We start from the raw sequence: 15,870 nt of genomic DNA, 5'->3' as shown, positions 1-15,870 counted from the left end.
GGGGGGGGGGGGGGGGGTGGGGGGGCGTTTGAAACACTGTTTTTCATAAAATGTTCTGTGGTATTCCTCTGGTGAGCACTACCCCTGGTTTTTTTGAAGGATGTTCTCCTTCAGATACAGTTTCTATGCCATGTGATCCTTGCTACGCAAAATAATCCCACAGTGAACTTTGTTAGTTTGAAGAGGCAGTGGTAGAAGGGGATGGCTTTGTGTTTAAAGAATGCACGTGGAAAGACTGGAATTACTTTCTCAGCTGCTACAAGAATCCCTTAATTCAAATTTTATTTTAGATTTTTGTTGCTACTCTTAACTATGTGTATCCTCATGCATTGTAGGCAAAAATACCAGTGTGAAGTCATATGTGTAAATTTTTCAAGTGTGTGTACAGATATTTCCCCAGAAATGAGCATTTAGAAGACAAGGTAGACACCTGACTGAAAAAAAATTACCGGGCAGTTCCTGTGTGCCTCCATTTTTATTTTTTTTCCTCCCCCACTGTACCCAAAGAAGAAGGGTTTTTTCGAGCACAATTGTGGATCCTAGATTTGAACAAAACTTAAAAGCACTTTGTATTATTACTTAGGAGAATTTGCTAAGTCTTTTTATCATGTAAAGTATCTTTCCTGAACAGGTGTTCCCTTAAAAGCTTCGCAGCTTTTCTAGCTTCTCAGACTGGGGGGGTAAGAAGGGAGGGGCCTGTGTCAGTGTGTATGTGTGTACGTACCACTGGCAGGTGTGAAGGGTCTGCTGCAAGTGTGCTGGTTGTAGTACCGCTCCTTTTCATTACCAGTTGCTAATGCAGTATCTAGACATTCAATATGTCTGTTAAGTTCTTTTCCCTATGAGCAGTTCCTGTAGCTGTCAACTAATATTATGCTATTATAAATAAAAAATGGAGTGTATGAAATGCGATCCATCCTACCCTGAAACCAAAAAGTTTGTCATTTCTATGTTGTCACTCACTGCTTTTTTATTTTTTTCCTCTTATGTGTGGAATTTTTAAAAAACACTCTTTTAATACCGGAAAATGTGCTGGTCTTCTCTATGAGCAGATGAATTCTGCAGCTACAGCCCAGCTTTAGGTTTTAGTTCAGCAAACACCACATGCTTCTACTTAGCTTTTATTCATGTGACTGATCTGACGTCCATGGAACCACTTGCGTGATTTAAAGTTAAATGTGTATATGACTGGAGGACTGAAGTCTTTGTTTGGCATGACACAAGTGAAGCTCATAAGTAGGCACAATAGAATAAATAGAACATAAATGAGTCAGTAAGAAGTCACTGTGATTAATCCTTTTTGGTAATATTACTTGCTTCTGCCTGTTGTCTTTAGTACATGCTATTTGTTAGTAAGACAATGATATACTTGTTTGTTTTTTCATATTACATGTCAATGGATTCTTTAAAAAAAAAAAAACAAAAACCACCCTCCTGACAGTGTGGCTGTGTTTCATTTTGTAGCCCCACACATTTAAATAGGCGAGAAGCAGGATTTAAAAGCTCCGTGATAATACATACGGTGACTCAGAAAGATGGCGCTTGTGAACAAGAGAGAATGGAGGCAGGTACAAGTTAGTGTGTAACAGGCAGAGAAACAAAGCATCCATAATGGCTTGTATACAGTTATTAAATGGTCACCCGTAATGCATCTGATCTCTCATAGTTCAGTTGTGTGTATGTGTCTAGGAGGAAAAAAGTTGGGAGTTGGAGTCAAAGGGGAGCTGTTGCCATAAGACTCTTAGTGAAAAAGGGATTTGGGGAATCTCTAACATCTGTTACCACAACCACACTTCCTTCAATTCACTGTGCTAAACAATTTTTCCATGTTCTAACCGAATGATGGGTGAGGGCTACAAAACAAAGTATCTGTGAAGGTATTTGTTAACTGAAATTTTAGAATGTCAAAAAATGCACTTGATGCACTTAAAGGACAATTTTTTCTTGTATACCTCATTTAAACATTTTTTTTTTTAAAGGAGCTGTCATCCTGAGTGTATTACTTCAATAAATATTTAGATGCAGGATAAGCTTATATTTTATTTATGAAATTGGAATGTATTTTAGAATATTTTCATTTATTTCAGTGCCATCAGATTAACTTAAAATGTAAAAATGGTACTGTGTCTTTTTGAGTAAGGAAACTTGTGAATATTTTACAAAAAAGTCTTTGCTGTAATTTTTCAGCAGACATTTTCAGAAGCGTTTACTGGTAAAGAGTAAGAGATTCCAAAATACACTGTAGTTGCAATTTTTGACCCATAATACACTTTGCTAATGCTCAAAATGTTTGGCCTTTGTTCTTTTTCTTTTTTTCCTCTTCTAACATATTCACAAAGGGCAGTGAATTCACCCTGAAAGATACTATTTTCTCCTAAGCAGAAGCTACTGGAAATACTTTGACTTCTGTACTGAGAGCATTTTAATCAGTTTTACTTTTATAATTGTTTTGAGGGGCTAACATATGCTCTCTTTCCCTCCCTTCTCCCTCCATCTTTTCTGTCACAGAACTTCTCCACAGAGGAGTAACCTCAATAACAAATCTTGAAGGTTGGGTGGGACACCCTTTGGATCCCATTGGCACCCTCTTCAGTAGCCTGATGGAAGCTTGCAGGGTGGATGATGAGAGCTTCCATGGATTCTCAGACTTCACGGGTAAGGCCAAGCAAAGGGAGCAATCTTCTATACATCTTCATTTACTGGAGGCATTTTTCTATCTTGCCTTTCTGAAAGTGCTACAAAGCCAGTGTTTTTATAGCATAAGAACTCACATTTGCATTCCTTAAGAAAACACAAGGGAGAGAAAAATGTTTAAAGTAAAATACGAAAGCACTTAAAAAATTGCCAGTTACTCATTCTTGAAGACAATTCCGTATTTCACACTTGAAATAAAACCAAATAAGACTTTATAGCAGCAGCCCTCTTCCACATACATTTGCACTGTCCTCTTTCTGAGAAATTGCAGAAAATCACAGGATCACAGAATTGCTGAGGTTGGAAGGCACCTCTGGAGATCATCTAGTCCACCTGCTCTCCTCAGAGCACGGTCATCTAGAGCAGGTTGCCCATGACTCTGTCCAATTGGGTTTTGAATAACTCCAGGAATGAACACTGTACAACCTCTCTGGGCAACCTCTTGCAGTGTTCAACCACGCTCACAGTAAAAAAGTGTTTTCTTATGCTCGGATGGAATTTCCTGTATTTCAGTTTGTGCCCATTACCTCTTGTCCTGCCACAGGATACCACTGAGAAGAGTCTGGCACTGTCGTCTTTACATTCTTCCATCAGATATTTATATGTTTTGGCAAGATCCTCCTGAGCCTTCTTTTTTCCAGACTAAATAGTCCCTACCTGTCTCACTCTCACTACATGAGAGATGCTGCAGTCCTTTAATCATCTTTGTGGCCCCGCACTGGATCTGCTCCAGTATGTCCGTGTACTGGGGAGCCCACAACTGGACACGGCACTCCAGGTGTGGGCTCACCAGTGCTGCGCAGAGGGAAAGGATCACCTCCCTTGACCTGCTGGCAACACTCCTCCTAACGCAGCCCAGGATGTTATTGGACTTCTTAGCTACAAGTGTACATAATACTTCAAATTGATGACAAAACACTTAAAATTGATAACATACATGGTCTATAAATGATATGAATTGGAAAGTAGTACTGCAGTATCGATACATGATTTAGGATAGGATGTGTACACCCATTTTAATTTCAGTATTTGCTTCCCAGGAGCTTAACTGATAATTCCTTAGTCTCTTTCCACCTCTGTGGAAGCTTCTTATCACCACCTGTGTGGTCAGAAACTGGATTCATCCCTCTACCTGCAGCTCTTTTATATGCACATCTGCAATCTTCTTGGGGCTTTGCTTCAAAACTTTTATTCAATTACATTGTCTTCAATAAATTTCTAATCCCATATCCACCAATTCTGGAAGAACTTTTAATTAAAAGAAATCGGAAATCAGATTCTTTGCAATTATAAAAAAACCAAAACAACCCCATGAAGTAAAAACAGCATGTATTGAAAAGTAGCTTCCTCCTACACAGATGCAATCTACCAAATGCATTCAGCCTTCCCATTTCCTGCAGTTGTCCATCTCCTTACATCTGTCCATTATAACTTTTTGTTATAATTTAATTCCCAAATTAAACTGTAAACTGCTACAGGTTGGAATAGCTTTTGTCATATGGTGTGTCTGAAGTGCCAAATGAATCAGTAGTACTCTTTAAAGCAATATATGGCTTTGTCTGTGTGGAATTTACATGTAATCTTTACTGAAAGTAGGACTTCTAGTGTTAATAATATACATTTTTATCATAAATAAAACTGTAACAAATAAAAAAGCCTGAAAAGAGCGCTAGCCAAGAGAGGGTGCTTTAAAGTTGTGCCTATTGTATTTGCACAATCCTAATAGCTTCAACTGAAGTCTGTGCAGGTGTACAAGCACCTTTCCCTTCCTCTTACACATCAAGGCTTTAAGGAGATACAGAAATGGGTGGGGAAAAAAAATTGAAATGGATCTTCCAGTTTTGGCCTCATTAACACAAAGGTGGAAAAACTGCCTTTCTCTAAATCGTGCAGCTTAAAAATTAAAAGCTTGTTTTTAGTTGAGTTATTTAAAACCTAATTGTTTTGTGTATTTCTGCCATGTGGAATTGGATAGGATATTTTAGATTGGATCATTGGATTTTGAGATTGCACTAGTAATTTAAATTTTAAAAAATTAATACTAACAGAGGAAGCATTTGTATATGTGACATTATAGGGAGATTATGGGTTAGAATCATTTGCTGATGTGTTTTTCTTTGTGTCACCCCTTACAGAGAACATGGGGCAATGCAAATCTCTGGAGTACCAGCACCTGCCTGCACACAAGTTCTTAGAAGAAGGGGAATCTTATTTAACGCTGGCTGTGGAAGTAGCATTGATAGGGCTGGGACAGCAACGAATAATGCCAGATGGCTTGTATGCACAAGAGAAGGTTTGTCGAAATGAGGAGCAGCTCATTTCTAAGCTACAGGAAATTGAATTGGATGATACTCTGGTGAAGATTTTTCGAAAACAAGCAGTCTTCCTATTAGAAGGTAGCTCAATATAGATGCTAACTGCTTCTTTAAACTGTCTTCACTTACACAAGCACACAGAACTAGTATTCTTGTAGAAACTGCCTTACATACTTCAGATGTTTTTTTGACATAGAACTCCAACAAAATTTTGTTTCCAATCTCTTATGAAAATCAAACATACTTCAGGTATCACATGACTGTAGAGATAAGGCATCTATTGACCTATAAGCCTTTTGTTTTAATTTTGATTACATTTTGTTCTTTAGATTCATTGCTTGTCATAATCTCAGTATCCTGATTATACAACCCAGGCTCACAAGTAAATAATACAGACATCAGTTATCATCAACAGTTCTTAGGTAGCAAAATTCTACGTGTTCCCTGTATCCTGAAAAAGGGACTGGCAGCTTTGTAAATGTATGAAGATTTTTACCTCTGTTCCCAAGTGAAGAGCTCAGAAAATTCACTTAGAATTGCTGGGACAGAAATATAACATTCTATTTGTAGCAATTAGGAAAATGGCTTGCCTCTGAAGTTTGTATCATATATGAAGATTGAAATATGTGGTCAAATATTGAGGCTTAAGACCTGGTCTTGTGACAAAATTTTGACTAAGACAAACAATTTGTGTTTCGGAATTAGCTGGTGTGTTGCAATAAAATCTGTGCATACTTTTGCTGTAGCATTTAAAAAGGCTTAACATGTAGCACTTAAGCCTCATGTTCAGAGAGTAGTCTCGCTTTCTGAGGTTGTCTTTCTGGTTTTTGGTTTTTTAAATGGAAGAAAAAACTTCAGAGGAACCAATTAGCCAAAGGCATGGTCCAGGTTTTGAGTGCTTGCTCAAGGGATGGTGGGGAGTGTGGTACTGCTCTAGGTAAGTTGTGAAGACTGTTACAGAAAGAAAGCAAAACCTTACTGCTGTGTAAGACATTTGTCTTTTAAAACTTCCTTTTTAATGGAGGAGGTGCAGTATGTTGTTTAGGGCTCTCAGCTTTGAGTCACTATTTTTGCCCAGATCCTTAAAGACTTTGGTACCTACTGATGGTGCCATTTGAAACTGCAGAGAAGCCGCACCATGGGGAGAGTTTCCATTATGGTGTGGCTGTACTACTGCTTTATGGCCTTTGGACAAGAACAGCTGCTCGCTGGATCCAGCTGTTAACCACCATACAGGGATCCTATGGATGATAAGATCAATTTGCTGCATCTATTTACTGGTAAGGACACTTTATGAGGAAAAGGAGGATTTCTCTGAAGTGTTCTCTGATAATTCTATTTTACTACTTTGATCACTGAAATTCTTTTAATATTTTCTTAGAGTAGTAAACAAGCGATCATAGCAGGAAATCTGCTAATATAACTACCTACACAGTTGCTGTGGTGAGCAGTGTGCAACGATGGTCTTGCATTACTGTGTGCTGAGAAGTCTGGCTTTCCTGCCATAGCCTCAGTTTACTCCAGGTTAGGCAGAAACTGCCGGCTCACATGGAGGAAAAACTGTGCAATGATTTAAGATGCTAATCATATCAATTGTGTTTTTATAGTTAAAGTCCTGTAGATATAATAAAGCTTAATCCAATATTAGGCTGATTTCTATGCTGTTAATGCATGCTGTATGTAGCTACCATTTGAGTGGGTGGGAAAGCAGAATGTAAGACTGTTTTGCAAGAACGGTACTAATTATTTGCTTGACTGCTAAGTTAATGGCAGAATATGTTTTCATATAAATGCTTTGTCATGTATTCTTAAGTGTCCTAACTGAGTTTCTGACTGGACCACCAAGTGGCAAACATACCTGAAATGGCTTCTTTCATTGAAGCAATGCCAGCTACTTTTGAATGGCTTTCAACTTCATTTAAAATGATTGAGACACACTGTCACCTACTAAATCTTCATTGACGTTTCCTTTGTAATCAGTCCCAGTCTTCAGAAATGCTCATCTGTGGAGCTCAGAATTTTTTCATGCCTAGTGATTTTTATCTTTGCACGTTGTGCTAAGGCACCAGTCAGAAACATTGCTGAAACAGCTTGGCTGTTTATCCTCGTCTGCTCTCCTCGTCTGCTTCAGTGTAGAGTTGGCCATGTTAGTTTGATCCACTGCTGGAAGCAGTTTAAATGACACATGTGACTGCAGCAAAGAAATGTGCTCACATGGTCATCCATCCACGCACCCACCCAAGTGTGGTGGGTTGGAGTCTCTAGTAGAAGAAGCAGTAGTAACTTGCAGGACTGCTGGCTGCTGTCTGTGCAATAATAGTCCAATAAAGCTTAACGTAAGATTCATATTCTGTATCTTGCAACATTTAATGCCTGAACCTCTCTAGTAACTGAAGTCAAAAACTATTTGACACAGTTTTCCTGTTAACAGGAATAACAATCTTAAGGTTGCAGGCAAAATGTAAAAATGGGATTTATATGCACTGTGAACATTCAGAACTCAGCAAGGAAGTAGTTGCATTTAACTTTTTTGTTGTTGTCAATCCTGATGCTGCTGTTATGAAGTTGAAATACTACAGTGGCTGCACTGAGTGTGAGCAAAATCCATTGCCCCAACAATGGGCATAGTTTTCCCACAACAAATACAGTTTTTAAGATCATGTGGCTATAATGGACTAACAAAACCAGCTTTGGTGCAAGATCTGACCTAGTCTTCTCTGGAGACCAAGTCCAGACCAAAGAGTTATTTAAATGCCTAATATCAGGTGAGACTTTAATAGGGATCAGGTGCTGCTGTGGTGATTGGTTATGTAACTTCAATTAAAGATACACATTTTTCCACTGTAACCACTCTTCTTTTTTTTTTCCTGCTGGATCTGTGATAAAGCAGTCACGCACCAACAGGTTGCATGAGGATTCATGTGCACAATGTAACCACATGGAGGCAAAGCTAGGATTATCACTTTCTCCTTTTGCATACCGTAGGCTTGCTGAATGAGTTCCAGGGAGCACTGGAACCATTCTGTCATTTGTATGCACACTGGTAGTGTGCTTAGTACTATACAATTTGCAGTCTGTCTTCTTGTCTCAAAGAATATATGGTATTTAGTATACTTGTAATACATTGTATATATGTGATACATGTGTAATATATTTCACAGAAAATAGCAATATAACTTTACCTTTTGTACAGCAAACTCTCTGAATATCAATTCTAACTGAAGGTATAGTGAATGTTTTTAAAGGTCCAGAAGTTGGGTTTTAGCAGTATGTAAAGACTGACATTCTCTCTCTTTTCCCGCAGCTGGACCATATAGTGGTTTAGGTGAAGTCATCCATCGAGAGAGCGTTCCAATGCACACATTTGCCAAGTATCTCTTCACCTCTCTCCTACCTCATGATGCTGAATTGGCATACAAAACTGCACTGAGAGCCATGCGGTACGTATTCACAAGTAGTCTAGAAAGAGCACAAGTAGTGGTTAGGAAAAGGGGAAAAAGCTTGGTAATCAAGACCTACTCTTTTTTTCTAAAAGAAGCATTCTTTCCATTAAGGAGAAATTATTTTGGTTCTGTCATCTGTAAAAGCAATTGGTGTCTGGAGTAATTACAATATAATCATTTATAAATGTACAATTAGCGTTTACCTACAACTGTAAAACAGCCATTCTCTGTCACAAATCCTTCTAGAATCCCACTCTTGGGGCATGTGGTTTTGTGTTAAACAGAAACAGCTTTATCATGTGCGTTCTCTCACCCACGTGGTTGTGTGTGTGTGATGGTATTGGCGAGAAAATGAGGAAAGAGGCATCTCACCAGCAGTCTCAGGATCATCTGCTGCTTAGCCTGTTTGGTAGGACTATTTGTTCCACTAGCCTTCTTTATAAATTAACTCTGTGATAGATTTGAAACCATATGGTGTGGTCTGAGCCAGTACTTTTTTCTTGTGCTTCATAACGAAGCAGTTTTGCCCACTTCTGTGTGAACGTTGGGATTTAAATGGAGTATGTCATATGACAACAAAATGTCTGACTTGCATCCCATTTGTCTTCAGTAATCAGGAAAAAGATGTTTCTCAGGGAGTGCTTGGTGTCTGCTGGTTTTATGTCAAGGCAGGCCAGATTGCTAATGGTGGCTAAGAAAAGCCTTCTGAAGGAAGTTTCAAGGGCCTAAATGATCAGTGATAAAGCTGTTTTCCACATACAATGCAGGGAGGAAACTGGTTCCATCTGGATTGGTTGCTGTCAAGAGCATTGTAGTTGATGGTTGACAAAGAGTAGCCACAACTGAATACTAGGAGCAATCAAGTCCCAGATTTTAAAAAAAAAAGTGTTGGGTTTTCCTGGTTATTATCAAGAATGATTGCACAGTGATTGAAGGACACACTGTCCACATAAGTAGCATTTAGCTTCATCAGACAGGTTGTGTCTTAGTGGTTTGGAGGTGTGTATTCTGGAGCTAGTTTCTCCAAAAAGCTAAATGGGGAGAAAATAATCCTGTGTTCAAAGGACTAAATGGGAGGGCATGCATAAGAACAAAACATAACTACTATCAGGTCAGGCCAAAGGTTTGCTTAGCCTGGGTTTTTTTTTGCCTCCAAGAATGTCTAGTAATGGATGTTAAGGAAAAGTCTAAGAAATATGGAGAGTGACCTTGCATACTTGCTGCTTACTAGCAGCATTTTAGGAAATAGATTGAGAAGACAAAAGTGCATTGCTGATGAACTATTGAGAACATTTAAACATATGATCAGAAAGCTGTCTGGGCCATCTAAGTACACCCCTCTTCTTTTATTGCAAGTTAAGTGCTTTGATAACCCTGGGCATATCAGATCAGCAAGATAGTACAAAATGTGTTGGGTGGGTTTTTTGTTTGTCTGGGGGTTTTGGGGTTTTTTTGTTTCGGTAATCCTGTGTTCAAAGGACTAAATGGGAGGGCATGCATAAGAACAAAACATAACTACTATCAGGTCAGGCCAAAGGTTTGCTTAGCCGGGGTTTTTTTTTGCCTCCAAGAATGTCTAGTAATGGATGTTTAGGAAAAGTCTAAGAAATTGGAGAGTGACCTTGCATACTTGCTGCTTACTAGCAGCATTTTAGGAAATAGATTGAGAAGACAAGTGCATTGCGCTGATGAACTATTGAGAACATTTAAACATATGATCATAATTTTTTTCGGGGTTTTTTTTTTTTTTTTAGAAAAAAGGTTTAATTTTATAAAGTAGACCTGTGTCCTTGTATTTATTTTCAGTTACTACCTTAAAGTCTTTCTCAGAGATTGGGTGGAGTTTTCCTCCTTAAACTGAACTACTGAAACCATGCTGAAATGCTGGAATAGACATCCATCAGCAGCTTTGCACAGTGCACTGAACGCTTCAGTGAATGTGACGGCAGCATGCCGTTCCTTTTGAACAAGGATTTGGGCTTTCCCCAGAAACCAATCATAACTGAAAACTTATTTTCTGGAAGTTTCCTTTCTCAACTGGAAAAACAAGCAAGACGCTGAAAGATCCAAATGATGAAATCTACAGTTAGTCATGGGTAGCTCCAGCCATCTTTTGGTATGAAGCTGTCATCTCAGCCAAAGCAGTTACTTTTCAAACAGACCAGTATAAGAAAGAGTTATCTGTTCATTTCCATCTGGTAAAATCACAGGAGACATCAGTGTAATTGGGGCTGTTCTTCATAGCCCTTTTGTCATCGCTTTATAAGGCAGATGAGAGTTCAGCCCTAGACAATAATCAGTCTTTCTGTATTTTGGTATTTGGCACTCTTCAGAAGTGTGGACTGCTATCCTGAACTGTGGTGATGGCAGATTTAGACACTTTCCACGTCTGTCTGCATTCCTCAGCACTTCTAAAATCCTCCTGAAGAAGGTTGGTTACTCTTTCCATTTGCACCAAAGCGATAGTTCAGTGTATAAAGGACTCCCGATACAAACCAAATTAAAAAGTAACTTAATACTGCCTTGAGGAGGAGAGAAGAAAGCAAATACGAAGATTGAATACCTGTCTCATGGTTGTGAGATTGAGTGGATCAGAAGATGAAAACTTGAACATCTTTTCTTCCATGGCAGGGAGGTAATGGCTGTGGCAAGGACAAAAATCTCATGTGGAAATTAGTAAAGGTGCTGCATAAAAATCTGTGCGGTTGCTCATGCTTTTAGAAGTGGACCATATTTCTTTTTTCACTTCAACATTTATTAAAGAAGTTAACTTCCCAAGACCCCAGATAGTTGCTGTCCAGACATAAGTGTGTAGTGTCAGTCTACACACAAGTCTATACGGGTCAATGACCCATGATGGCAGCTCTGGAGTATTTACCTCTCTGTGTTCAAAATCATATGTTGCTGTTTCATTTTTTGAATCCTATTTTAGTGTGTGGAACACTTGGTATGAAATCAATGGAAGCTGAGACCATAAAGCCTTTCATGCAGGTCTGCAAGGACAGGGTTGTGCTATCCTTGATGGTCACTTCTGTCTACAGTTCTCTGCTTGCAGCACTGAAACATATGGAGCAGAGCCTTGGAGAGTGTGGATCTGCAGTGACCTAGTTGACTGCTCGCTTGGAATCTGAACTTGAATGTTTGGCTTAGTTTGGATGATCCCTTGTTAAATCTGAATTTCATCCAGGCTTTGGGAGCCAGACTTTAATGGTGATATTTAATCACAAGGTAGCTTTGCTAAAACCTGGCTAAATAATTGATGTTTGAAAGGGGAAAAAAAAAGTCAAGAATGCTAAATCTGCTTGTGCTTGTTCTGATGTTCCCTAATCTTGCCAAAATTGCATGAAAGCCACCAATTCACAACAGCATTTCTTTTCACAGCAAAAGAACATAGAAGCTGGCAATGAAATTCAAAGTGACAAAAGATTTCCCCAAAACAGCCTCTTTCTTTCATGCTCTCTGTCTATTTACTGTTACTCATAACCTAATAATCCCTTTTTGCATTAGGTAGTTGGGATTTTTACTGTTTATTGAAACCATCTAATAATGCTTCTCTCCCCCCAGCCTCTCTGTATGCTTGAAAAAAATCAGCTGAAGAGTTTATATGAGTTTTTTTAAGTGTATATAAAGAGGTGTCTCAGTGGTACTAGGGAAGAGATTTGACTCTTGATATAAATCAAAAGGGAAGTCTTTTTTTGTATTAGCATGCACATACATGTATCTGAAAATGTTACTATAAACTGCTGATAGTTATTTACGTGGTGTGTTGTATTTATATGTGCCTGCTAGATACCCTCCTGTATATTCAAAACTACCCTTCTCGGCGAATTCTTAAAGATACTCTCATATGCTTCAGGAACCTACAGAGAACTGATGAAACTTAAAACTATCTTACTGCAGAAAAAAGACATGCACTCCAGTTACTTAAAGAACTTAGGTATTTAGTTAAGTACAAGAAATTATAACATGTTTAAATAAGCTTATTCCATAACAAATATTCTATCACAGAAAATCACAATGCATTGGATTTTCAGTATTCAGTAGTTGCAATTTTATTGACAAAAGAGATCCAATTTCCTTTGTCCTCCCGGTTGACTTCCTGCTAGAAAATCACTTGCATATGAAAGCTGGTAGAAACAGAACTCAGATGTTAACCCTGATCAAGAAGCTAAGTACCGGAAAGGCTTTTCTTCTGGACATTGTCTTTCTACTGTCATTTGATGTCTCATTAGCCATTCATGTCCTGAAACTATGCTTAATTGTATTGAATAAAAATGCCTATTTTTGTTCACTCCTACTTTTTGCATTGGCATTTACATAGTATCTAGTGTATTGGTTGTATCTAGTGTATTGTAAGGTCCATCAGTTGGGTCTCTGTTGTGCTGTCAGTTGTGTTGTAGTAGTTAACAACAAACACATTAATTTGAATTTTCTAAGTATGAATTCTCCTTGGTGGATAAGACTGTTGTAGATTGACGCATACTCAAAGAAATTTTTGCTTCAGGATTAGAAAATGAAGTCTGAAAAGTAACTTTAAAGGAAGCTTCCTCTGTCACTGCTGTTGGGACCCTAACATCAGGTTATGGTACATCATAAAATGTTGGTAGGCTAAAGTTTAAGGACTTTAAAAAGTAGTCGTAGTTGAACAGTAAAATGTCCTTTTTTGGATATAAATTCATGTCTGAATTTATTGCAAGGTCAAAATCTGAATGACTTGTTGAATATCACTCTCCCTTTGAGCACTTGTAAATGAAGAAAGTGTCTTCGAAATATTGAAAAAGATTTGTGTTCTGAGTACAGTGGAGAACTACTGCACTTTCCTTCCTGAGGGCTGTGGTTCAAAGACTGAAACAAGGCAGGGAGAAAAGCATCAGCTCTATGCACGATGCAGGAAGTCTCTGCTGCCTTGGCTAATGGGTGGCTTAATTGTTCTGTGAATTCCTGCAGATGCCCACTCATGTAGGCAAGTTTGGCAAATGGACTTCCCAAGAAGAGAAGTGGTTTTCCAGTCTTTTTTTTAATAACCAAAAAGGCACATTTCATAAACAAGGTCAAGTTTCTTGCAGCTTTAGTTTTGCTCATGAGTAACCTAATGTAATAATGATTTAATGAAAGAAGATTTCTTCCTTATTTCAGGTTGCTGGTATTGGAATCTACAGCTCCTTCGGGAGACATGTCCCGCCCGCACCACATTGCATCAGTTGTTCCAAACCGGTATCCCCGCTGGTTCACCCTAAGTCACATCGAATCCCAGCAGTGTGAGCTGGCATCAACCATGCTAACAGCAGCCAAAGGTACATTGCTGTCAGTTATGTACTCAACTAAATGTATGCTTTTAATATTGCATGGAGTAAACAGATTATAAACCTTGTGTTTAGGAATCCAAATTGCAGTCTGACAGGATCTTGAAATGGGTACAACAAACTGAACTGGCTTAAACCTGTCACTTAATTTTCTAGCAAAGTAGTTAAGCTAGCTAGATGGTAGCCATATGAGCTTGATCTGAGGCTGATGAGACACTTTTTTGTTCCTCTGACACACGACATAAACTGTGAGACCCAGGAGTAGACAAATCACTTCTAAAATTCACAAATCAGGATGACTTTTGGCCATGCACTGCACTAATACCATCAGGCACTAGAGGAGTGTGTACTGTCTTGTATCTTTCATTCATATGTGATTTAATTATGGAAGGTTTGTAAAAACAAAGTGTTTATAACTGAAACATCATAGTATTGCATAGCAACGGCAGGCTCAACTATAATGTATCTCTGGATGTTTTGGGAGCTTGTTCTGTTTTGATGATTCTGTTTACACCTTGCAGGTGATGTTCGGAGACTGGAAACAGTGTTAGAATCCATCCAGAAAAATATCCACTCCTCGTCACACATCTTCAAACTTGCCCAGGATGCATTTAAAATAGCAACACTCATGGACAGCTTGCCAGACATCACTCTTCTGAAAGTTTCTCTGGAGTTGGGTCTTCAGGTATTTCCCTCGTTCATTATTATTACAGTAGAAGAAAGGAATTTGACCCAGTGTTGGTGGGTATAGCTTTTAAGCACTGAGGACCATACCCTCTTTGGGCTTTGTTTGGAGTTTTTAGATTCTTGTTTTCTGATACAAAGCTCAATGGACTGGTAAACACAGACCAAGGGTCTGCACGGCCCCTTTGTGCTATTTGGGTGGAAGAGAGAGCTGGGGAGCAGCTGGCTGCAGGGCACTCTTCTATTCAGGAGTGAGAGAGGACCAGTGCAATGGGTTCAGGAGTATATGTAGGAGTGGCTAGAAAGCAAAATTATTCTGCTCGCCAAAAATGCACTGTATTTTCTGCATGGCCTTAAGGGGTTTCTTACCATTCCTTCCCTTCCTTTCCCCTAAATGAGATTTGGTAGGTGCTTGTTGAATTACTAGAGAAAGCCAACGTCGACCATAATGACCTGTTTAAGGCAGACTGTGCTAACAGCAGCCCTCTCACTTCCTTCATCAAAATCCTGTACGCCACAAGCTGTGGAACAGTCAGATGCATCAGACTTGGCTTGAGGTGTACAAGAACATCAGATCAGTTTTCAGGTTCTTAGGAGAGACTTTGCAAGCTAAAAAGAGACAGCTAAGTTTTTTAGGTATCTGGAGTAATATTGCCTGACACTGATGAATCTTGGAGTTTACACAGGTCATTTCAACAAAAATAAATCTCTTCATCCCTCTTCAGGGAGTTCTTCAAAAAAACCATGCAAAGATCAGAAAATCATTTATTACTTTGCTTCAGTAAACAAAGCTCCAAAGACTTCTGGGGAAAGGATATTATCCCAGTTGCTTCTCATGCCAAAGAAAGGTACTATTTGCCTATTCTAGATGTTTAGAAGCTGAAGTCTTTAATCAGAAAGCTGAGATTCTGTATGCTTTGTTAGCCTTTCATATTCCCAAGGTTGCTGTGGAAATCTGCTTCTTTTTTCACATCTTGGTATGTTTCTGCCTTAAATGTTTGCTTGAGGGAGAGAGAAAGATCCTTATGATTGACCTGTGTGTCACCTCAAGCATTCACCAAGTATCATTCAGTGGTAGCAGCACACTTTGGATATCACTGTATTCATGGGTACCCCTTTGTGGTTGATGGTGTCATCAGAATGTCTTCAGTGAGATCTAGTGAAAGAAATATCATGAACGCATATTTCCTCTTCAGTTCCGGGGTTTGGAACAAACTGGTGTAGAACTTGTCCACTGTTCTGTCCCAAGCTTATGAAGGTGTTTTAAGAATCTTAAAGGTTGTTTGCTTTCCAGAAGGAAGATGCATAGTAGTTTTCTGGTAGTATCTCACAGCTCTGTAGATTTCTACATTAACGCTTTTCCTGCAAAAACCTTAGTGTCAGCACTGTCTCCAGTGGCCTACAGATGCTTCCCCCTTCCCTGCCTTCCCC

At 38.9% G+C, this 15,870-nt stretch overlaps 1 protein-coding gene across 1 annotated transcript in view; it reads left to right on the top strand.

Annotated features, from left to right (window-relative positions):
* The window catches only part of ZSWIM6 (zinc finger SWIM-type containing 6), a 54,427-nt gene that overhangs the window by 28,266 nt on the left and 10,291 nt on the right, over positions 1 to 15,870 (top strand). The window contains exons 7-11 of the mRNA XM_009272549.1: positions 2,509 to 2,655; positions 4,830 to 5,090; positions 8,314 to 8,449; positions 13,589 to 13,746; positions 14,277 to 14,440. Of these exons, the coding sequence (XP_009270824.1) occupies positions 2,509 to 2,655; positions 4,830 to 5,090; positions 8,314 to 8,449; positions 13,589 to 13,746; positions 14,277 to 14,440 (866 nt within the window). The remainder of the gene's footprint in view (positions 1 to 2,508; positions 2,656 to 4,829; positions 5,091 to 8,313; positions 8,450 to 13,588; positions 13,747 to 14,276; positions 14,441 to 15,870) is intronic.

Source organism: Aptenodytes forsteri, unplaced genomic scaffold (genome assembly GCF_000699145.1).
Source record: "Aptenodytes forsteri isolate BGI_AS27 unplaced genomic scaffold, ASM69914v1 Scaffold92, whole genome shotgun sequence".
NCBI lineage: Eukaryota > Metazoa > Chordata > Aves > Sphenisciformes > Spheniscidae > Aptenodytes > Aptenodytes forsteri.
Note: the sequence above shows the minus strand (reverse complement) of the source record. Positions and strands in the feature narration are given on the sequence as shown.